Source organism: Lasioglossum baleicum, chromosome 10 (assembly GCF_051020765.1).
Source record: "Lasioglossum baleicum chromosome 10, iyLasBale1, whole genome shotgun sequence".
NCBI lineage: Eukaryota > Metazoa > Arthropoda > Insecta > Hymenoptera > Halictidae > Lasioglossum > Lasioglossum baleicum.
Window position 1 is genome coordinate 11,801,232 of NC_134938.1, and position 25,081 is coordinate 11,826,312.

The following is a 25,081-nucleotide window of genomic DNA, read 5'->3' on the forward strand; positions in this document are numbered from 1 at the left end:
AGGCTTGTTTTAATTCGTTTACTTAAGCATCATTTGGACTTACTTTAATTTGTTTTATCCCACTTTTCCCGCTTTCAGGCTCGTTTTCATCCGCAAATCATTCTGATTTACAACTTATTGATCGAGCACTGCAGTGTCTGACCACGACCAACCGAATCTACTTACTGAAACCACTGCGGCGCAACACGTGCTCGATTTACAACTTCGATTTTCTCGAATACGAGGCGTCGAATTATATAAAAAAGCTTTTTAAAAACCACGCTTATATTAAAATGCACTAAAAAGGAGAAAATATTTTTTTTAGACACCAGTGACTATAAATAAAAGTGTGGAGTGCTAAACTATATTGATGTAATCTTCGTCGACGCTGCACGCTTTTATTTATAGTCACTAACGGCTAAAAAAATTATTTTCTCCTTTCTAGTGCATTTTAATATAAGCGTGGATTTTAAAAGGTTTTTTATATATATTTTTTTATTTTCTACTTTTTAGTCTTTCTTAAATGGAACGCAAGATATAGTAATACTGGTATGAAATAGTAAGATATAGAAACGCAAGATATGGAAATACGTTAGATAGAATGAGGGGATGACTCCGAGAGACGAAGTCTCTTGATGGAGTCCGAAATTGTCCGAAATGGAACTAAATGAACGGAACACCACACTGACTGAGCTCCTTTGGTGCGAAATGGGCCAGTGGAGTGGGGATAAGTCGGAGTGGGAACGCGTAGTGGAGTAGGGAGCGCTGGTGCGCGGAGTGGGGATCGCTGAACGCGATGACGTACTACCGAGCGTCGCGCGACGAGGTGTGACGGTTAATATTAAAAATTTTTTCTCCTGGGCGCACAGTATTTTTGAAAAAATTTGTTTTTTAATATTGCATTGTCATCCAGTTCTGAGCTATGTTTGAAGTTTCAGGTCTCTAGCTCATCGGGAAGTGGTTTAAAATTCGATTACAAGATTCGACGCATACAACAACACCAACAACGACGACAACTCGGCCAGCTAATACAAGCGTGGTAATAAATGTGACACGGCTAACTTTCATATAAACCTCATATTTATTTAAAAAGGATGTACAGAGTTTTGTTTGCAAGTATCAACAGCGAGACTCGGCAAGAGCGGCGCACGGAACAAGAATATCACACGTGTACGAAGTGAAGGAGAAATAATAGGCAGAAACATGTTTGTTTGTCTCGATGAAGAAAGGTTCGCGGGGCGCAGCATCCAAGCCGAAGTCTCGATTTCGTATGTGTTGTTCGCAACCGTTTCGCAGGCTGTCTGTATGCGCGCGAGTGTATGTCATGTGTGTACGTACTTGTGTGTAATCGGTGAATGGAGGGAGGAGGAGCTGTGGGGTAGGGAGTGATGAACATTCCCTTCGTTTGAATGCTGCGCGAAAAAGAAAATGTGCTTCAGTTCCATTCGTAACGATGCATTGGTTTTTCTCCATTTTCACGAATTACATCGTCGTGCTGTTCCTCGTTACGCTTCGTTTACAAAAAAAAAGAACATACATAAAGAGAAAAAGAAAAAAAAATACCGCCCCCATCCTATGGGGGAACTCGGAAACGTTTTACTGCGATATTGCTCTCTCAATGGGTTTCTTTGGCAAAACTTATTACACATAGGTCGTCGTTAAAATTAATAAATAATAAAGGCAATTAAATAATAATATAATGATGATAATAATATAATAATAATAATAATTAGAATAATAATAAATCGTGTGATAATAATGAAAGTAGCGATAATAGCAAATAGAATAATAAGAATCATCAGTTATGATAATAGGTAATAGAGTAACAATGTGAAAGTACGCATTAGTCACAATTACAATCCCGGTGTATGTCTGTGTCTGTGTGTCTGTGTGTGATCATAAATCGTACTACGGAGTCGGATCGAGTTCACTTCCGGCTGAGCTTTGCTCCTATGGGCCAACACCTTTCGAACGAGGAATCTCCATTTCCTCGTTTCAACAGGGTATACATCAGAGTCGCCAGAATATAATTCCCCACTTCAAGCTTCCCCTTCTACGCTGCTCCCCACTCATCCGCCCGGTCACGTGACGCCCTCCCTCTCTGCGGGTACCGGACAGAGAGGGGGTAGCCGTTTCCCCTCGATTCCTGCCCCCTCCACTGGCGACTCTGGTGTACACTGCGATTTACGATCAGCGAAAAACAGCGGATTTCGCAGACCCGAGGATTGCAATTTGTTTCTCCCATTCATTCTCGCTCGCATCTCTACGCCACTTACTATACACACCAACCTTTTCCCGCAGACGTTTCCTCGCGATACGCAACGCGACAATCTTTCTTCGATGGGTCTACAACTAGAAGTGGGCGGGCACAAGGAAATTCGGGTCCCGCCCACTCCTAATGATTAGGTCGTTCGGAAAGTTATTCGCAAAATGCATTTACAGCAAAATTGAGTAGAAGAAATTGAAAATTGTAGGAAAATATGGAAAATTGAAGATGTCAACACATGATTTCTCATCTATTAAAATTATTAAGGGGTGAAATAATATTAAATTCGGAATCTATTTCTTGTAATCGACGCAGACTGCGGATGTTCATGCAGTTTTCAATTTTTGTAGACAAATTTTGAGAAAGTGGAAACACATAAAAGTATAATTTGCAGTGGTGGTCTTTGTAGATCTGAAATAAATATAACACGTACTAAATTCTGTGGAGTTTTATATAAATGCACAACGGTCCGCATCTCTAAACGAGAAGCGAGATTATTTTCCGAACGACCCAATGCAACACCTGAATATCGCGGCTGTTGGAGCAACACGCTGCGGATCGACTTGCGTTCGATTATAATCGACACTGCGTTGTAAAAACTGAGGATGTCCGTGTATCGGAGAGCGCGCGAATAAATAAAGTACACACCGGATAAAAATCTCTTTAAAAAAGATCGCGGTTAAAATAAATAACAACAGCGAATGTCGAGCGGCCTGTTATCGTTCACCCGTGCTGCGCACGAAAATAATTCGCTAATTATTAGATAACTGTGTGATGCGAGAGCTCGGAAACCCATTTCACGGTGAATTTCTCAAGCGAGGCGCGCAAGATCCATTTATAATCTCTTTGAAAACTGCGGGACGACGATGCACTTCTAATTGATTGCGTTGATTATGAAAATCATTAATTAAAATCGCCGTCTCCCGACGTGATCCGGATTGCACTGCTCGCCGACAAGCGACGAATAAATTTCACCGAAAAACCGACCGAATAAATAAATACACGTTTTAAAAAAAGAAAAGAAAAAGAAACACAATACCTCCGATTTGCAAGACGAGCGCACGAGTCGCCGAGAATTCGAGGCGCTCCGGTCTCTCGGCTTCGCGTAAATTTCCTTATTAACGTTACAAATTAACATTTTCGCCCGTTAATCATCGAGAAATTGCGAGCACGTAACTTCTCATTAAAGCGAGCCGGACGTTAATTACGGTCTCTCGCGGCTTAGTTTTTTCGCGTTTTTCGAGCGTTCCGCATTACGCCGAGCCGGAAGCGACGCCACTTCCGGTGTGCTCCGGAGGCGTCGAACGGAACGCTAGAAACAACCGCGTCGTTTATACATTTTATATTGTTTCGGATGTGCCGATAAAAAGGTTTGTCAGGCGAACGTACACGGTAGAAAACAATTTTTACATCCTCTCCGAGCCATTAATCTTCCCGCTGACCGATCGGGACTCGTGCCGTTTCGCCTTTCACGCTTTCCCTAGTGCAAATTTAAATTCGCTTTATTGTTTTCGTCGATCCAGCGTGTCGCTCATCTGGACTTCAACACACGCAAGACGGGAGGGAAAGTGCCCTGGCACAGGTCTGTGTTCTGGCACACACGTGTGAAGTATTAGCACAGACTTGTGTTCTGGCACAGGCTTGTGTTGCTCGAATTAATTAATGCACAGATCTGTGCCCTGACACAAACTTGTGCTCTGACACACAAGTAAAAAGTAGCACAGACTCGTGTTCTGGCACAGGCTTGTGTTCTGGCACAGTTCTGTGTTCTGGCAAAATTATGTTGTTCTGAATGCACAGACCTGAGCCCTGGCATAATTGTGTTTCTCGAATCACTGCACAAACCTGAGCCCTGACACAGGCCTGTGTTCTGACACACAAGAGTGAAGTAGCACAGGCTTGTGTTCTGTCACAATTGTGTTGTTCGAATTACACGCGTGAAATTAACGCACAGACCTGTGCCCTGGCATAATTGTGTTTCTCGAATCACAAGCGTGCAATCGCTGCACACACCTGAGACCTGGCACAGGCTTGTGTTGTGGCACAGACTTGTGCACTGTCACAATTGTGTTCCTCGAATCACCCTCGTGGGATCACCGTACGGATTAACGCGCCTTTTCCAAGGTACATGTGCTCAGCAAAGCCCTCGAATAAATTCTAACAGATTGGACAGTTGCGTACACCGAGTGTCGCGCTTTGAAAACGTTCGTCTGTATACAATAGATCGAGCCGGAAGAGACTGTGGTACGTGTTTCGCACTGCGGCGTTTAAAATGCTCACTGTCTATCTCGGACCTGTACATCTGTGAACGTGTCGCTCGAAACCGCCATTTTAAAAACTGTGCACCCGTCTAAGCTACGCAACGCACGCAACCATCGTATCGGCAATCAGTGTCTTGTGGTCTTTGGTTTCTACAAAAAATATATATAATATCCTTAACAGTTAATGATCGTTCCGTCGATTCCTGATTTAAAAGTCTCAATAAACTTATCGATTACATCTACCATATACTCTATGTCGTTTTTTGGGGGGAAAGGGGGATTTCTGGGGTGTTTTTTTTTCGGGGATGAGTGGTGGTGGGTAGGGTTGGTGCTTATTTAGGAGAAAGAACGTGCCATCGTTTTTCTTTCCGGCAGTTGACTCTGTCTGTTTACGCGAGTATATAGTATTATTTATATATTTATATATGTATATATATATATGTGCTTCTCCAATTTTTTTTCTTTGTATATATATATATATATACACACACACGTTCTAAATACCGTCGACGACAAATGTGCCCGACTGCATCGTCTCTTTACCAGCTACCGTCTCTGTTTATATTTTTTTTGTTTTTTCCTTCCCAAAGAATAAAACACGTAGAATGCGCGGGCATATTTGGAGGGGCGACCGACTCTTAGAATTATTCTAACCGAAGATCGTTAAATTAATCTAGCTACGGTTTAATGCGCACTCTACAGAGTATCGACACTGTCGTTCGCAGACCTGCGACCAGGTCCTCGGCAGCGTTGTCGTTCGAACAGTCCGGGGCCAGACACTCGTCGAGTCGTTGCCGTTCGTTTCGAATCGTCACGCGTCGGCCGAATTTACCGATTCTATCAATTACTCCCGACAACGCGATGCTCCGGTGCCGATAGTTCCCAATACAGTATTACACACGATCGTCCACCGGGTCGTGTCCATGCTGCGTACCACGCAGAGCCGTGTCTGAACGTCGTCGAGTGAAGCGGTCCAAGTCTCTATCTCTCTCGGGATTGTCATGCTCGACAATTGCAATCGAACGTTTCGGCGAGAGATCGTGTTTGTCCAGGAGAAGTCGATCATTTTACAAGCTGTGTGTCGTGCATCACGTGTGTCTGGCCATTCGCATGAAGTTCACCGGCGAGCTTCACGTGTCCTTTCTGATCCTCCTTTAGAATTCGTCCCCGAGCCCGTAGAAAAAGAGATCATTGCTTGTCCTCAGCGTGGTTCCTCGTAATATGGCGTCCGTCTTCCCTGCTGGTCGATGTCCCCGTTCCAGGAGAACACTCTGCCCGGAGCTGGTCTTCTGTAACATCGTCGTCGTCGATCAATCAGGCCAGATAGAGATCCGTCGGCGTGGAGGCGTGATCCGGTTTGGTGCACGCACTTCCGGTCGGCGAGGCCGCGCTCGCACCGCTGCTCGCCCTGGTCGCTGCCAATGGCGAACGACTGGCCACGTCCGTGCTGTTGTCTGGCCCACCGTTGTTGCATTGATTATTGCCCTGCTGCGAATTGTTGTGGGAAGACGCCAGCGTGTCCCCGTTGCAGTAATAGTACGTCGAATCTGCAACACAACGACAACCACAACCCTTAATCTCGTGCTACACCACCGGATTCTACTTCGCGGCTTTAACTAAACAAGTGTCCTAATGTCATCTCGATGCAGCATCTGCCGTGATGAGATCACAAGAAGGTCCCTGGCAGGTATGCGGTGACGTAGGCAAGAATGAGCGGCGGCCGATTGGTTAGTTTGGAAGGAGCGCGCCTTCTATTGGCCCAAGCGGCCACACACACTACATACTACTACTACTACTCTTGCCTCTGTGCCGTCCCGGGGCTCATCTTGTCATCCCACCATGGTACTGCAGGGGTGGGCACGGTAGGAGCCCCTCAAACTCCTGCTTCCCCCACCAACTGCGCGATGCGCGAGGCGAAGGTGTGGTGGGGACGTTCTCGTCTCAATTGAGACAGAAATGCCCACCCCTGACGTGCTGTAACCCGATCTTCCACGCCGCACAGTAGGGTAAACCGATGAATTTTGTGTCAAAAGCAAAGAACTTTTGATAGAAACGAAATAGAGATTATAGTACGAACGTTTTTTAGCTTTGAAAATCTGTGTTAAGCTCACTGTGCGCCGTATACCCGTATAGTTTCTTCGGGACTCCCTCTGGATAAGGGGATTCCCTCTTGAAGCACAAATAAAAATTTACGAAGATTGGAAACTAAACAACTTTTACCGGTAATGTAGGTCGCGCAGTTAGACAGAGCCGGTATCGATCGCTACCGGTCGGTAAAGCGACTCAGCCTGTATAATTATGCCGTGTTCAATTGTTTCGCGGGTTTAGGATACGATTGGAATTTTTGCAGCACCGAAACTGCTTTTGGCGGTTGCGAAACCGCGGAGTAGAAAGGGGAAAAGTTACTTAGCTGCGAAACATCGGTCTCCAGCAACGTCGCCGTTACGTCACGCGCCGGGAACGAGCCCGGCAACGTATCGCGTGTCCGATAAAAAATTGTTTATTATTCCGTTCATTCTTACGCGGCGCATTTCACTGGAAGGTATCGCGATCTATGTTCGCCTGCAATCCTTCATTATGAAAGACGCGTTCTATAGCGTGCGGACCGTCTTGTCCGCGAGCTTTTTTGCAGCATCGATGCTTATCGGTTTCCTCACATTTTAGAAAGTCCGATTCGATTTTTATCGGATGTATGCCCGTTATCCGAACGGGGCGATCGGCGTACACGTGTTGCGGAGTTCACGGCGGGTATCGATGAGTTAACACTTGACATTTTCGCTTTGACCCTAATCTAATCGGCACTCATACTCACTGTTTACTTACTGAGCAACCCGCTTGTCGCTGCTCCATAACCGTAGCCGCTGTACGGCGCGCTCGAGTATTGGGAGTACGCCGCGCTGTACGCGTAGTCACCGCCACCTAAAAAAATATTGATAGTAGCCAGGTTAGGACATACGGTATCTCGGAACTAGTCGCGAAATTAGAAAGTGCAGGTTGATTCTATCTTTGCCGTTGCTGTTCATTGAATTATTCGAAGCCGAATCGCTGGGACGTTCACTCACAGCGTGTGGAAACAGTCGCGAACAGATTTTGCACTCCAGAAAGAAAACCTATACAGGTGTCCGAGAAATGATACCTCCTTCAAATGATTCCCGTGGTCAATTCAAGTAACTTTTTCCTTTGCGAAAATCCCGTCCGTGGCTTTGTTACAGAGTTATTAACGAAAAACGCGGACCAATCAGAGCGGACTCCGCCTACCGCTGAGCGAGGCATCGTGATTGGTCCGTGTTTTTCGTTGATATCTCCTAAACCAGGCCGCGGAGAACATTTTCGCAAAGGAAAGAATTACTTGGAATGACCTGAGGAATCACTTTAAGAGAGCCTGTGTGTATTATCGACAAATAAAATGGTACTCTTTTATATGAAAGTGTAGTTTGCAGAGGGTGTGAACTGAAAGAGTGATTTCCTCGGAACCGACAGACGTCTAAAAATTTTCCCGGTCGGCAAGGGACGAAGGGACCAGCTGCCTTTATCGACAGGTCTCTCCGGATTCGAACAAGCTGCGAAGTCAGTAAGTCAGCAGCGTTATAGAGCTCTGACTTACCCCTTGCGATCGCCGGTAAGGGAGTGTGTTCGCCCGGCAAACGCTTGGAATACCGAGCGTCTGGGGGATCAGTGTTTCCATGTGGTACTCACCGGTGGCGTAATGTCCGAAACTTGGAAGCATCGTGGAGTACGGTGGTATCGCAGACGCTACCTGGGGCTGGGAAACTGGCGGCTGCAAGACCGTCAGTCCGGGATCGCCTCCGGGGGTGTTTGGGGCCGCGGGGGTGGCGTTTGTCTCGTTCTGCAACGAAATCGGGGGACTTTGCTCGCCCCCACCGGCCCCCACCCCCACATACGACACTGCGACGGTACTGCTCTCTGCTATGGCCATGCACAACACAACACGACATTCGAGTCAAGCACTAGCTAACGATCAGCGCCTTACGTCTAAAGCTTAATTAAATTCCTCGTCGGGATTGGACGTGGTGAAGGGGCAGGGGGGAGGGGCGAGAGAGGAAAGGAGGATGATCCTACGGAATTTCGCCTCGGACGGTGAAACTCAACGACACGCGACCGCGGACTTTTTCTTCGGCGAGTTGCTTCACCCGGACCATAATTACCCACATGCGATTCCTCGAACGAGGATAATCGCCGCAATTAGGCTGTACGAATCTGGACTTTCTCGAACCATTGCGAGAGGACACCAGCCTTTTCCTTTTGTTCTGAAAACGCTGTTTAGGACAACGATCGGCATACGGTGTCGATCTTCTAATGCCGATTGCTGATGATCAAGCATTGATCAGAGTCTATTCCGTAGGAGCTAGGACAGGAGGATCACGGGACCGTCTCTTCTCCAGCGGGTGTGCTTGACGAGGATCAATAGTCTTGTGTACTTTGGCAAGGATGATCATGTGGGTCTTAAGTTCTGTCGAATGTGAAGGAGGTTAGGGTACACTGATCAATGGTGTTAATGATGGGAGGTGTCTGATTGCCGGCAGTGTCCTGCCATAAGAGAACTAAAGAGGTGGCGAACTCACCGCTGGTGTGGTAAGGAGACATGTTAGCCCCGTCCAATGTTTGGCTCAATTTTAGTTCTTGCATCGTCAGTGGAGCGAGCGGCGTCAAAGTACCACCTGCTATTAAGGGATCCCCATTTCTCCGTTATTGCGATTGCTGGTATCGTTGGCTGGACGGTCAAGGCGGAACGCACATAAACATGGATTTCGCGACTCTACTTTTGTACCGGACCCGTCCTGAAAGCCCTCTATCGACTAGATCGAATAGAGGGAGTTCAGAGGTTGTTGTTGTTATCCCGGGTCTCTTAGAGAGACGTTGCTCTCGCGGGGGTGGGTCGGCGAACAGTTTAGAGACCCGATCAAAGAATCTCGGCATCGGAATGGCCGGCTCGTACGTATTAACGGGTAGCCAGCAAGCCGTGGAATCGACTTGGCCCGGGCCCCGGGTCGTCCTTCAAAAATTCTTCGATCTCGCTCGAAGATCCGCCGATTGAATTTCATGAGATGAAGCGGCCGTTACACGCCTCGCTTCGTCCATTCCGAGAAGCACCGAACGAAAAGAATACGCGGAACGGCGTGACCGAGTTGCTCGCAACACGTGCCCGCTCCTCTGGAGAAAGTTCTCGACGTGTGTCTGTATGTGTACGTACACAGGAAACTCTGTGTGTGTGTCTGTGTTACTTCGACGGTTATTTTCTCGGTGCGTCTTTTCTCCACGTTCCGCCGTTGATCGTCCGCCGTTAAACGACTCGAGGATAGAGAGACAGAGTAGAAACAAAGAGAGAGAGAGAGAGAGTTGAGAAAGTGAAGAGAACCTGATAGAAAGAGAGAGATAGAGAAAGAAAGAGAGATTGACAAGGAGAAGAGGCCGATGAAAGATTAGCGAACGTGGACGAATAAGGTAACACAAGGGGATACCCTAACCACCAGACGACTACGCAAGGATCAAGCGAAAGTGTGTCCCGACAGGCTACAGTCTGGATAGACTAGAGTGAGGATATAGACCTGGGATGTGAGAGAGAACACCCTGAAGAGTCCACGAGTAGACCGACCACCGAGTGGTGTGTATCCGCCACCTCTTCTGGCGCCGTTGCCGGTGCTCAGCACAGCTCATGCATTATTAAAGCCATGTATTTAGCCGATATGGGTATGCAAAGCCAGACGTAAGCCGCAATAATAAGCGTACAGGGAAGAGGGTCGGGCCCGAGAGAAGAGGTGGAGAAAACGATGGAGAGAGAGAGAGAGCCAGAGGGTGCAAGACAGAGAGAGAGACAGAGAAGAGAGAACGGGGAGGAAGAGTGGATGGTGGTTTGGTAGGACGACGCGAAAGGAGTCCTGGTACACGGGGTATTATATACAAGAGGCTGTGGTGCACAGTGTCCGGAGAGAGTCCTGTGCCGAAGGAGGGGTTCACAGAAAGGAGGGTGCTAGGGGGATGAAAAGAGAGAGATATAGACAGAGTGAGACAGATAGATCCAGCCTGCTCACCTATGGTGCCCCCTATGGGCGGGGTGTAGAGATGGGGCGTTTGCGCCTGCGTCATCGTGCTGATGGTGCCCAGGGAGTCATACAGCTCGGCGGAGGTGGCAATCGCGTTCCCGGGGAATCCTCCGTGTTCGTAGTAACCTCCGCCACCGCCTCCGCCACCTCCTCCACCGCCTCCGCCGCCTCCTCCACCTCCTCCACCACCGCCGCCACCTCCGGCGCCGGTTCCAGCGCCGGTTCCAGCGCCGTTCGTGCCGCCGCCTCCGCCGCCAAGCTCCGAAAGGAGTTTGTGCTCGTCCTTGATGCTCCATTTACTCGACCACAGCTGTAACAGAAGGTGGAGATGCTTCAGGCAAAGTTTGAGCACCCGGAGAACCGGCTACTTGCTCCGAACAGCTTCGATTGACTTAGGCCCTTCCTCCGTCTTTCCCTTCTCACGCTACGAAAGAATCTGACGCGCTAAAAAATTCCGCTGTAAGACGTTTCGAATTGTCTCAACGCGTCAGGGTGTCTTCTGAACCCTGACATGTCACTACCCAAACTTTTCTGCGACGTTTAACAATGCAGTTCATAAACCCTTATCACTGAAAAGCCAGCTAAACTGCTGAAATAGCTACCGCCAACATGTCGATGTGTCTCAGTTCATCAGATACTTACGTTTGAGTAGAGTTGGTCGCCATTGTAGGTGCTCCTCTGCCTCTTCAAGTCGTCCTCGGGGTGATCGTTCAGGTCTCGGTTGTCGTCTGCAATCACACAAACGTTAATCAGACAAAAAGTCTCGCAAGTTCTTGCTAGGGTTTAGGGACTCCCGGTAGTGTCGCCTAATCTAGCACTGGTCTTCAAGAGGTATGGTGTCGCGGGATAATCGTGGACACGGGGTCAACGTATAAAACACAGGCGGGTATATAATCTGGCGGCGCGATCAGCGCTATCGGTGTCCGCGTGTGGCGTGCGTGTTGGTCGAATGTCGGCGTGTTGGGCCACGAATCAAGACACAAATTAAACGTGGCCGGATGAAGCTAAATTGAATCTGTCGGACGGGTTGAACGGTGGCCGCGGGTCCGTAGACGGCGGTGTATGGCATTGATAGATAGAGAAACAATTTCGATTCCATTATATGTCTTTATTATCTCTCGGCCATCCCAGCGGTTTAATATAGAAACAAGCATGTGGGACGAGTGACGGTACGTTCGGTGGGGTGGGTGGGGGCGAAGCTCACACCGCTATACCCTTTTAGTGGCTGTCGCGGGGGTGGTCGGTTAGGGGAAAGGATGGAAACTGACCAACGTTTCGGTAGGAGGGTAGCGCCGGGGGGGTTGGCGCGGAAGAGGAGGAGAGAACGAGTTTTTGAGGGTGGGGGTAGATGGGCCAACGTTCGGGTATCTCGAATAATTAAATGACCATCCGAGGGTAGATGGGTGGAGTACCTAGCATAGGGCTCGTTAAACCTCCCTGTCCAGTTGTGATTGTCCAGCCGGCCGACGGTCCCGGCACCATTCGACCGGCAGGGTTTGTTCCTGGACCGCTATAAACCCCCTCTTCCCATCCCCCTCTGCACCAACCCCTCTCCATCCGTCGCCTCACTGTTTCAAACAGGGTAGCACCGGTGTACCCCGCTTCCATGAACTTGCTTGAATTTTACGATTCGATCGGCCGAGTTAATCGTGCTCTCTGGTAGCTAACCTAGCCGGCCGACGGGGCTGGCTCTCGGGTAACGCGCAGATTTCATTAGAGTTTAGGACGCGGGAGTTCGTTTAATAGCTGAGAATCGGAATTGCGACGGGTCGATTAAGAACTCGAAGTATCTCGATCATCCGCGTGGGATATGTAATTGAAACGATTGTTATGTCAGGGGGTAATGGCTGGGGGAGGGGGGAATATCGATTGCGTCGTGTGTCCAATGCGGACTTTGATGCGACGTAAAAATTGTCGAAGTCGAATTAAAAACTTGCAACGAACTATTTCAGTGATGGTGGGGGCACGTTCGGGAAAAATCGATTACAGGGGTGGGGGGAGATCGGAGCATCGATTGGGGTTTATGTGCTGTCTAATGCAAATTCTTGTAGTTTCCGCGACCAGTCACTGGTCCTTGACAGATTTGACAGAGGCTGAGTTATGGCGGAAGGAAGGTCAGCGTTTCTCCCCCTCCGAAAAGAGCAGTAAATCGAATAATTCGATTGATGCCCGAGAGGGCAAAAGCGTACGCACGCCGGCAACCGAGCATCCGCGTTATTCGAAAGCAATTGAGTCAATGTTAAGCAATACAATACACGGGTAATAATGGACTCTGGGGTGAATCTGGTCCCGGGTGCGTCTCTATGTATGTGTGTCCCCTACACCGAATATAGGGTGGGACACGGGCCTTTTGGATTCCGCATGGGGGCAAAAGCGCGCAGATGTAACGCGACAACAAACAGCCCCGATAGATTGCAATGCTTCCCTCGGGAGCTAAATTCGTAATCAGCCCTGGGGATCCTTCGATCTCGTCTTAGATCTTTCCCGAGACAAATCTCCAAAAACCGACGTCCAAGACCTCGGACCAAGTCAGCAATCTGGATTTTTAGCTTGCGTTAAAATGGTAATCGGACATTTTTAGACATTGGGGTAGCAGTGTTAGGGGGCGTGTCCAATTAATACGAATTAACTGAAGTACCAAAAATTTTGGAATAATTCATATTTTTGTAAGTTCTCAATTTAAATTGTTCTTATCCCTATTTTTCTGAAGAAGGGTCTATGGCCCCGCCAAAAGGACTCTGGGCTGATACTGCTTGGGGGCGTGCCCAACTACCCAAATTAACTCAAGAACTAAAAATTTTTGTACAATTTATAGGTTTACAATATAAATTGTTTTTATTTTTCTGAAGGAGGTTCTATGACCGCGGAGGAGGCTAAAACTGTTTGGGGGCATGTCCAATAACCCAAATTAACTGAAGTACCAGAAATGTTTAGTGATCTTTACCAAATACGTCTCTATATATGTATAATTTAAATAGTTTTTACTTTTATTTTATTTTATTCTTATTTTTCTGGAGAAGTGTCTATGGCCGCCAAAAGGACCCTGGGCTGATACTGTTTGGGAACGTGACCAACTACCCACATTAACTCAAGTACTAAAAATTTTTGTACAATTTATAAGTTTACAACTTAAATCGTTTTTATTTTTCTGAAGGGGGGTCTATGACCGCGGAGGGGGCTAACACTGTTTGGGGACGTGACCAACTACCCAAATTAACTCACGAACTAAAAATTTTTGTACATTTTATAAGTTTACAATATAAATTGTTTTTATTTTTCTGAAGGAGGTTCTATAACCGCGGAGGGGGCTAACACTGTTTGGGGGCATGTCCAAAATAACCCAAATTAACTGAAGTACCAGAAATGTTTAGTAATCTTTAAATAGTTTTTACTTTTATTTTATGGAAGGGGCTCCCGTGTTGCACGCGTAAAAATAAAAAAACAGCCGATCGGTGGGTACGGAGAATTTCGTTGGAATTGCACGGTTCCCATGAGGATTGCAAAAAGCGGATCTCCGTGGATCGTTCGCGTGTCCTCGATCAAAGAGAGTCCCATGGACGGCGTTTCGTGTTGAGAGGTGTATCGATTCGTACGTGGCGAGTGGAGCGGTGCCGATGGTACACGAGTAATTCGATATAATCGGATTATGAGAGCGGCGATATGCGGTCGCAAAAGTGGTCGCGTTCGCGGCGAGAGCATTCAGTGTTTTGCGGCCGCGGAGGGTACGCGTATTAGATTATAAACTTCACAGACCACAGCAACCTTCTATACCGAAACCCAACGACACATTAGTCTCCCCGCGTGTCCTCCTGGGAGATCATCGATGTATCCGCGAGAGCACCTTTTAACCGGCTGGAATTTCAACGAGCAATCACTCCGTACTGCGGTGGACTACATATTACACACTATTATACCCCGCAAAAATCTCGGGGAAGAGGGAATGATCTTGTCACAAATACTCTTATTGCTAACCACTATGTCATCTTTTTTCTGGTCACTCAATAGTCTTTTGTGGAAATTCCACACAATACAGGTGTGCCAAAAATGTACTTCCTCGACAAGGGAGATTCCAGAGGTCATATCAAGCATCTTTTCCCTTTGCGAAAATCGTCTCCGCGGCCTTGTTCAGTAGTTATTCACGAAAACACGCGGACCAATCAGCGTGCGGCTACTATGCACGGATTGCGGATCAGCCAACGGCAGCGCCGCACTCAGCCGTTCTCGCGCTCCGATTTGTCCGCGTGTTTCGTTGATAACTCCTTAACCGAGCCGCGGAGAACATTTTCGCAAAGCGAGAAAGTTTTTTGAAATGAGCTTGGGTATGACCTCGGAGCTGACAATTCTCAAAGAATTGAAGATGCTGACCCAAATTACTCTCCCCTATACGCAACAGAACAATTTTAGTGGTGGGCTACCGATTGGCCACGCGGCCTGGGTTCATCCAGAACAAAAGTGAAGTGAATTCGCCACGGCCGAGTCATTCGCACCTCGAAAAATTAATAGCCAATTGCGGCAGGTTCTAGAGGATCTAGAGGCTAGGAGATTTCTCCTGGCCTGCAGCGACGGCGGTCACGTGTACGCGGCACGTGTCGGGAATATTTCGGGCCGCGTTATTCACGCAACGACAGCAGAATGAATCGCGGCACGTGCTGCCCGACATTTGACTGATAACCCCGCCGTGTGTGTAGCTAATCTTGGTCAGATCGGTGGGAGGGAGAACTGCTAGGCGGCAGAGCTCGATCGCGCTGGCAAATAAGATGATCGCACAGGCGTCCTTCCGATCAGATTAGAAACTGTTTACCCTAGCAATAACAGCGATAACCTAACCACCGACTGGTGTGGTACCGTCGGCATTGTTGAGCATCGTCGGATCTTGAAAGTGGGAGGGGGCGGGGAGGATAATCGTGGCCCCTTTGTCTCGCGTTAAATAAGACGAAAATCCTGGGACAATAAGATCTTAGAAATTCAGCGGAGGACGAAGAGCATCGTCGCTCCCCGGTTTCCGTCGGCAAAACGGTTCAACTCCTCCATTGTTATCCTCTCTGGCTCTCTCGGCGAAACTCGTGCCGATTTACTCGGCTGTGACCGGCCCGATCCAACAAGTGATATCTTGTTTCTTGCCTCACTTTATATAACGCCGCGCGCTAACTATTGTAAGTGAAATGTAGCCGCCGCCGCCGCGATGCATTGCGATCCGATCCGATCTTCGGGTTTATATAAGTGCGAGCAGCGGCATTCTTTTCTAGCCCCCCCCCCCCCTCCCTATAGTGTCCTGTCGCGGCGAACATGGTTCTCTCGTTTCCTGGCTAGAAGACAACCCCTCCCCCCCCCCACCGGTCAGTTTTCTGATCGAGTCATCGTCGGAGAGTATAGCGGAAGAGTTATAATACGTTATCGAAGGATCATCGACACCGGAGAGAATTTTCAATGACTCACCGTCGTCGGTACGTTTTCTCTTGATGCTGTTGCCGTTCGGGTCCTGATGGTGGGCAGGGATTCCCAGGATGCCGCTGATACTGTAAGCGTTGGGAGCGGTCGCTGCAGGATGACCCGCTGCAGTCGCAGGTGCATGGGCTATCACCGACACGGAACCGCCTGATCCTGGCTGACCTTGCTGCTGACCTTGCTGCTGTTGCGCCTGCTGTTGCTGATGCGCGTGCTTCGCCTTCTCCGCCGCTTTGTTCCTCACGATCCTGCGAACAATGGCCCAGAACACCGCATACAGTTACCGGTCATCGGGAAACGACCGAACGCCGCTCACGTTCGCCACCACTTAACGGGGTATTCTTATTCTCGAGGTCGCACCGGAATTTGTCACATCTATTCGTTGATATTTGAGGCAGTTTTGTGATTTTTCTCGTGGGAAAATACTCAAAATTGCAGGAGTTATACAGTTTTTTTGTTGAGCATGTGTTAGGGGGTGCTCTGGGTTCAAGTGTCAACTTCGGGAATTTTTTCCAGCGAAGTATTGAACCTTTCGCATTGGAATTCGGCGCACATATTTACCGGTATCTAAAGCATACGTGTGATTTTTTGCAAATGAAAATATTCAAAATTGCAGGGGTTATATATTTTTTATAGAGGGACATGCGTTGAAGGAGCACTCTGGGTTCAAGTGTCAACTTTGGGAATTTTTTTCCAGCGAAGTGTTGAACCTTTCGCATTGGAATTTGGCACACATATTTACCGGCATCTCAAGCACATGTGTGATTTTTTCCAAGTGAAAATATTCAAAATTGCAGGAGCTATATATTTTTTTTATAGAGGGACATGCTTCCAAGGGGCACTCTGGGTTCAAGTGCCAATTTTTGGGAATTTTTTCAGGAGAACTATTGGAGCTCTTAAATTCGGATTTGGCGCACATATTCCTTAGTATCGTAAGTTTTTTTTCAAGTAAAAATTACCGATTAGCAACCGATTCCTCGATCTGAAGTAGAAATGGCAAGATTGCAGTTTTTCGTATCGTTAATTCCGAACCTGTTCCCGAATGATTAGACTTCGGTGTCGGAGTCAGGGGTTACGGGATGATTAATTACGATTACGCGGGTCAGTTCGCGCCGAATCATTCTCCTATGGGCAGTGCACTCACTGTACTGGCCACGCACTCGAGTACGCATCAGCACTCTTCGCAAGTGCTCGCTGTGTTGTATAGTGTACAGAGAGGATCGCTTGTTGCTCTCTCTCTCTCTCTCTCTCTCTCTCTAGCTATTGTTACGGGACACAGAGGCCACCCCGCCTTCGAATAGCCTAACGTGACTTTGCGGAACGGTCGCGTATCATAATCACATCAAGGAGTAGTCCGCGGACATCAAGCAGCTATAACGAAGTTCCGCAAGTCCATCTCCCTTCGCCCTTTAAGCCGCCATCCGGCACACCGTGCACCGACTATGCTTATTATCCATGATATATTGTGCGTGTGGTTTCAATGGTCAGCCGGCTGGACGTCGGTATCAATTATCCTGGCGAATGCAGTGCCGTTGTTAATCTCGCAGGAGGTACGATCTGGTGAAGTCGCGGAAGATGCTGGGGACCCTTCCGGGTCGCACCGGAAGTCCTCCAGCATCGAGCCTTCAACAGAACTTTCTGGGAGTAGAACCTCTTGCAATTAATCAATTCAATTTTCAGGGTGAACAATCTTTAAAATTGAGAGAACGTCGTAGGACACGAGACGATATGATTTGTTTACGGAATGACCTTCAATTTCAAGATGAAAAGGTCAACCAAATTTGTTTTCACCGCATCGTGTGCTGTTCAACTGAAGAGGCAAGGGCTACGATTTAAATTGTACGAAATTCAAGAATAAAGGGCTACAAATTACATTGCACAAAATTCAACAAAAAGGGCTACGAATTAAATTGCACAAAATTCAAGAATAAAGAGCTACGAATTAAATTTCGCAAAATACAAGAAGAAAAGGGCTACGAATTAAATTGTACAAAATTTAAGAATACAGGACCACGACATAAATTGTACAAATTCAACAAGAGAGGACTACGAATTAAATTTCATAAAATTCTACAAGAAAAGGGCTACGAATTGAATTCCACAAAATTTGAGAAGAAAGGGCTACGAGTTACATTGCACAAAATTCAACAAAAGGGGCTACGAATGGAATTGCACAAAATTCAACAAGAAAGGGCTACAATGGAATTATACAAAATTGAACAACAAAGGGCTAGGACTTAAATTGTGCCTGAAGAGGACAGGGCTACCAATTAAACTGTACGAAATTCAAGAATAAAGGGCCACGATATAAATTGCACAGAATTCAAGAATAAAGGGTTGCGAATTAAATTGTACCGCAACAAGAAAGGGCTACGAATAAAATGATAGAAAATTCATTGAGAAAGGGCTACGAATTCAAACATCAACAAAAAAGGCTACGAATTAAATTGCACATAAAATAAATTGTTTGATCCTTCGACCTTGAAATTAATTTTGCGGGGGTCATTGAGGATGCTTGATGGATAAATTTGTTTTCGCCGTTCGACGAGTGGAAAATGGAGGATCGGTGGAAATATGTTTGCCGTTTTTCTGGGATTTAGTGGTCCCAGTGGTAACTCTTCGGCGAGCACCACCTACGTACACGTGCGACGGGGGAGTGATTTCTCATCGGGACGAGCCGGCGCGTAACGGATCGACATTAAGTCCTTCGTTTCTGTCGTGGATGTGTTTGCGGGCTAGGTAATCGTGGGGGTGTGAGCTACGGCGATCAATCAGATGACACCTGTTGCCCAATCTCCCTGGTTCGTTCGCCACCTTCGCCAATTCGCAACAATTAGCAACGATCCTTATCAGGGTTAGGGCTCTGGGGTGGGCGGGTACCCGGGGATCCTAAATCGTTGTTCTGCCCGGCTATCTTGGACCTCCTGCTTTCCCGCATCGCTGATTAGTCGCCAATCGAAAACACCCGAATAATTAGCCAGATAATTTGATTAACCCTTAACGCTAGTGTCGATTATGAATATTTTCACAAATTACACTCGGAGCTATTTTAACTCGAAAATTAAACATTTCTTGTGACCTAGGATAATTCCTTTAGATATTTAGTAATCGATTAGAAGACTGCGGATCTTTATGCAAAATAAAAAATGTTTGCATTGATTGCGGGACACAGGAGTCAAATAAAAATTGTATTTTTGTTTTAATTATTCTATGAAGCTGAAACTAATATATTGATGTCCTTAAATATTTTTGACCACTGCTTTAAATTACATGTAGCCATTTTTGTCATAATTGGATAAAATCCGCAGTCTATTGATGAGATATACCAACATATTTAATAATCTAAACAATATGGATAATGTTACAACAATTTTTAGTAGGTAATGGATGAATGCACCTACATCTCTCGGTTTTACAGTTGAAAAGATCAACGTTAAGAACAATTGATTAGGTTGAATCTTTGCTGTACCTCCTGCGAATGAAGTTGCAACCTGTTCCAGATTTGGATAAAATTATTTTTTGACAGGATAACAACGAAACGAGGAATTTATAATCAAGCTAGAATTTTGAAAATGACTGTATGGTTTCGGTGTAATTTTGCAAAATGTAACGGGTGAGCGTCAGCATAATGAGCACGATCGCCAGGTCTGTCAGTACAGAACAGGTGCAGATTTTATCAGCGTACAGATGGTGTGAACGGTTGCCATACAGCGGGGCGCATATTCGAGAGTCGAGCAAACGGGAGCATTTCGCTGAAGAACGTCGGCCGAGCCTCGCACACCTCTTCTTCTAATTAGCATCGCGCTACGGTGTACTTGTTCGTTATCGATGCATTTATAAGTATTAACGACCGTTAGCCGATTCGGCGCAACGCGTTGCATGATTTATGCAACCCCGAGAAATACCGGACACACTCTATTTCACTCCGGCAGGCTCGCGCGGCCATTTCTACGAACGATGTTCTGAAAAATTGTAATAAATGAAGGACTACGATTTAAATTTTACAAAACTCACAAAACAGCCAAGATGTAAATTGTACAAATTCAACAAGAAAGGCCTACGAATTAAATTTCATAAAATTCGAGAAGAAGAGGGCTACGAATTAAATAGTACAAAATTCGAGAATAAAGGGCTACGAATTAAATTGCACAAAATTTGAGAATACAGGACCACGACATAAATTGTATAAATTCAACAAGGAAGGCCTACGAATTAAATTTCATAAAATTCCAGAAGAAAAGGGCTACGAATTAAATTTCACAAAGTTCGAGAAGAAAGGGCTACGAATTGAATTTCCAAAATTCGCGAAGAAATGACTACGGATTACATTGTACAAAATTTAAGAATACATAACCACGACATAAATTGTACAAATTCAATGAGAAAGGCCTACGAATTAAATTTCGTAATATTCAACAAGAAAAGGGCTACGAATTAAATTGTACAAAATTGAAGAATACAGGACCACGACATAAATTGCAGAAAATTCGACAAAATACGGCTACGATTTAAATTATACATCAACAAGAAAGAGCTACGAACGATATTATCCAAAATTCGACAAAAAAGGCTTGCGAATGACATTGCAGAAAATTCAACGAAGAATTTGCATAAAAATCTGCGTGTCTTCACACGCGGTCCGGTCAGGGAATTTTTCGGCAGGCTGGTTTTTAAGCATCTTCTTCAAGATGCGAGCAACGGTGGATTTTATTGCGGCTTCGGGGCCGTTCGTGGAGCAGAAAGAGGGTGAAACTGTCGCTGCTGGAAAATCACATGGCGGTTTCCATTCACGAGGGGGATGGTCTCAGCTCCTTGCCAATCCTCCGTGGGGGTGAAAGAGGAGAAGATCTCGTTCTCTCTCTTTCTCTTCCAAGGTTTGCCAGTCGCTCTCACGGTTACAACGCCTCGGAGAAACCAGAGGTGGCGCCCAGAGGATGGCTAGGCAGAATTATGAGGGTAGAGCGTGTCGAGGGTGCCACGTGGGAAGAAGCTATGCCTCCCCTGGCGCCATCAGATCGTTCCCCAACGGCCACTCCTGAACTAAACTGCTCGACTATCTACCCTGAAGTGCTACCAATCCAGCCTCCGAAGTCAACCTTCCTCCGGCATCCTTTTAAACGCGCTCCGAACCCGTAAAACAATAATTAAATGCAACATTGTTTTACATTCGGATCCTTCCGAATGCGAGATTCGATTTACGCTCTACAAATTCTCCGGTTCACCCAGTTTTGCGAAATGAATTTCGAATAATAAGTTGCGCGAATATATTCGACATAAATATTCAACGATTGTCATGCGTACTTTGCGGAAGAGCAGCTTCCCGCATAATTGTAACAATAACCGCTACGCATAAACACCGTAACTGTAAGTTTTATAACGTGTCGAAAAATGGCTTGTTACGATGATACGTCCGATTCGATCGGACGTCCCCGACGAAAGGGTTCCGTCGTCCGGAATCGTAACCGGAGTTTACAACGAGCGATGCCGAAGAACATAACGACCATCTAACATCTCAGGTCGATACTTCAAGACACTCCTTCAGTCTCGGCTGCCTCTCTCTGGGCCAGCGCACCGTCGTCGAGCAGAATAGCAGAAGACGTTCGCAGCAGCGTACGAGCAGAATGGAGGAGGAGGGGGTGGGGGGTGGGTTCGTGCCACGGCTCTGGAACCACAAACTTTAATGTTGGCATTACTTTTATGCGCGACTTTATGCCAAGTATCCCATCAAATATATGACCTGCGCTCCTGCACGCTTCCCGGGGGCCCGAGCACCTTCTCCCTCTTTCTTCCCTCTCCTCCCCTCCTCGTCTCTCTCTCTCTTGCACTCCCCCGGTTCCAACGCGAGGCTAAATTATTGCGAATAAAACTTTATACTCAAATTACCTCTACGCCAACTTTATCGCATTTCGCCGGTAGAATACTCCTCCCGGCTTCGGCACACCCTCTGACAGCTAGGGGATGGTGACACGCCGACTTAAATTTTCCACCCCCGGGTCCTGGCTAATTTCCGCGGATAAGCGCCCGGCTTCTCCTACCAATTTTTCATCCATGTCTTTTCTGATATGGTAGACTGGATGACCCAACAACTGGGTGTCCTAACAACTGGATGTAGTAACAATTGGGTGTCCCAACAACTGGTTGACACAACAACTGGGTATCCCAACAACTGAGTGTCCCAACAACTAGGTGTCAGTAACAATTGTTAAGGATCTCGGGCATTCCAACATTTCTGATCGACACTGAACCGAACACTCTTCCCCCAAAGCACTTCTAACAGTTCAGGATCTCATAATCGCGGTCTGATCATGTTAATCCGGCTCGTTCGCGGCGCTAACGCAAAAGTTATTGGCAACAGCAACAAGGATGGTGACACGCCAACTTAAATTTTCCACCCCCGGGTTCTGGCTAATTTCCGCGGATAAGCGCCCGGCTTCTCCTACTAATTTTTCATCCATGTCTTTTCAGATATGTTGGACTGGGTGTTCCAACAACTGGATGTCAGTAACAATTGGGTGTTCCAACAACTAGGTGTCTTAACAACTGGCTGTCACAACAACTGGGTGTCAGTAACAATCGTTAAGGATCTCGGGCATTCCAACATTTCTGACCGACACTGAACCGAACACTCTTCCCCCAGAACAACCTCTAACAGTTCAGGATCTCATAATCGCGGTCTGATCATGTTAATCCGGCTCGTTCGCGGCGCTAACGCGAAAGTTATTACGTCCCATTATACGTCCCGGAGAGGATCACGGGGGGATTTTCAGGTGGCTTTCCAGGATTTACCATTCTCGGGGGCAGATGCTGCGAGCGTGTAGCCGTGAGTCGGTGACTCCCTTTTCTCTCGAACCCGAAGTCAAGAAAGGAGAGAACCTGCGAATACTGTGGAGAAGAGAGAAGAGAAAGAGGGTGGGGGGGGCTTGCCTGCTAGAGAGACAGAGGGAGAGAGAGACAGAGTCTCGCAGAACTATTCTGTCGAGCTGTAGACACAATACGGGACTCGCTCCACGGCCATTGTACGCCCTTCAGAGCCACACAATGGCTGGAAAAGGTGTATCCTGATATTCCACCACCTCTCCAGAGAAGCTGTAATATACCCCGAGCGTGCTGTACTTGCCGCTTCTCGCTATAGCGCGGTGTGATTCTTGAACAAAAGCTGCTCCCGAGGAAACGCGACCGTTCCCATTGCCCCGCGTTGTCTTTCGCGGCTGGGATTAATTATTTTCCACGGGAAAATTCTCGCCCGGCATGTTGATCATCAATTAACCCTCGGACCCCTGCGAGTCCTACGCCTGATACGTATGATGTGAATTTGATTTGCCAGGTGGTGAATTTGACTCGTAAAAGAGTTAATTTGGACTGCGAAAAAGTGGAGACTATCTACAAACAGATTAATTTGGAGTGCTGATCCTGTATTTCGGATGGGGGTACCTCCTTTTCTTCGTCGCCGGTGCATAAATTTGTGGTTGAAGGTAGGATCCACACAACTAGTCACACTAGAACCTGGAGTTGAGTAACCACTTTATAATCCTATATTTCTTGATCTTCTAGAATTAGCCTCAAAGTGTCCTTGATCTTAATGATCCTAGGGTACCTGGCAGCTTCGAACTACTGCATCAACTCGGCCGCTAACCAATTCCAAACTGACTGATTCGCGATCATAATTCATTTCTTTCGGATTTCAGATTCTTCATTTGGCCATTTTGAAAAATCTACGGAATTATCTCCCCCTCCCCGATCCTTCGTGGATCTATCGATCCTCGAAATTTTTATAAAAATTTCAAATTTCACGATCATAATTTGAATTTCTTTTGGATCTCCGATTCTTTATTCGGCAACTTTTTTAAATTTGCGGAAGCACCTCCCCCGCTCCCGATCCTCCATGGATCTATCGATCCTCGAAATTTTTCCAGAATTATAAGAATTATTATGTCTGAAGAAATTTCAATCGAATAAAAATTTCACGATCATAATTTGAATTTCTTTTGGACCTCAGATTCTTCATTTGGTAATTTTCAAAAATTTACGAAATTAACTCCCCCTCCCCCCATCCTTCGTGGATCTATCGATCCTCGTAATTTTTCCAGAATGTCTGAAGAAATTTCAATCGAATCAGAATTTCAAATTTCACGATCATAATTTAAATTTCTTTTGGATATCAGATTTTTTATTTGGCAATTTTTAAAAATTTGCGGAAGCACCTCCCCCCTTCCCGATCCTCCGTGGATCTATCGATCCTCAAAATTTTTTCAGGATGTCTGAAGAAATTTCCTAACCTAACCTAACCAATTCTAAACTGACTGATTCACTGAATAATATACATAAAATGATTTTTGAGGAAATGGGTTCCCAGTCCACGGTGCGATGAAGATAAATGGAGGAATAACAGTTGTAGGAATATTTCGTTAGCTTTCGTTGCCGGGCCGCAGAGCAGAAGAACATCGTGTCAAAGCTACCCCGCAGGGTGTGTCTAATGCGCCCTAGGACGCCAGGTAGAAGTTGTATTAAAGCAGAGCATCACAGTATCACACCCCAGGACCTCATCCCAGACATTTTGATGAAGTGTCCCCACTCTGATCTCTCACTCTCTCGAGTACCAGAGACGAGTATATGTATTATTATATCCGGGGACGTAGTTCGCATTGTCAAACAGCAGCTGCCTGCTTCTTCCACACAACTATATTAACTGCGACGACGGTAGAGCCTCTGTGTTCACGTGTACCGTCCGTTTGTGTGTGCGCGTGTGTGTTTGTTTGCGATTCTCGGCGAACCAACAACAAAGGATGCCCTTCGAACAATGATACCGGCGAGTCAACAGTCACCGAGGATCCTCTAAGCACAATGTAACACGCGATTTATAATATATCGCTTTTACAGACACCTAGCACCCTTCGGATCGAGTCGAGAGCTTGTAGGCTATCTACTAACCATTATCCGTCCCCAAACGGAGAGATTTATGCGAGCACTGATCCTCCGTGGATCCATCGATCCTCGACATTTTTCCCGGACGTCCGAGTCGAATTATTCTGCTCGCAGAATCGTATTTAAACAGATATTTCGATCGTCAA

At 46.6% G+C, this 25,081-nt stretch overlaps 1 protein-coding gene across 8 annotated transcripts in view; it reads right to left on the reverse strand.

The window, feature by feature from the left end:
• Positions 1–478: 478 nt before the first annotated feature.
• Sv (paired box protein shaven) overlaps positions 479–25,081 on the reverse strand; it is a 201,834-nt gene continuing 177,231 nt past the window's right edge. Inside the window, exons 4-10 of one of the 8 annotated variants that reach the window (XM_076431409.1) lie at positions 16,005–16,261; positions 11,211–11,296; positions 10,557–10,878; positions 9,090–9,188; positions 8,203–8,433; positions 7,330–7,425; positions 479–6,053 (exon numbers count right to left, since the gene is read on the reverse strand). In XM_076431409.1, the coding sequence (XP_076287524.1) occupies positions 5,821–6,053; positions 7,330–7,425; positions 8,203–8,433; positions 9,090–9,188; positions 10,557–10,878; positions 11,211–11,296; positions 16,005–16,261 (1,324 nt within the window). In that variant the 3' untranslated portion in view covers positions 479–5,820. Of the gene's footprint in view, positions 6,054–7,318; positions 7,426–8,202; positions 8,434–9,089; positions 9,189–10,556; positions 10,879–11,210; positions 11,297–16,004; positions 16,262–25,081 lie in introns of all 8 variants that reach the window. The other 7 variants (XM_076431405.1, XM_076431404.1, XM_076431407.1 and 4 more) reach the window with 7 other exon arrangements.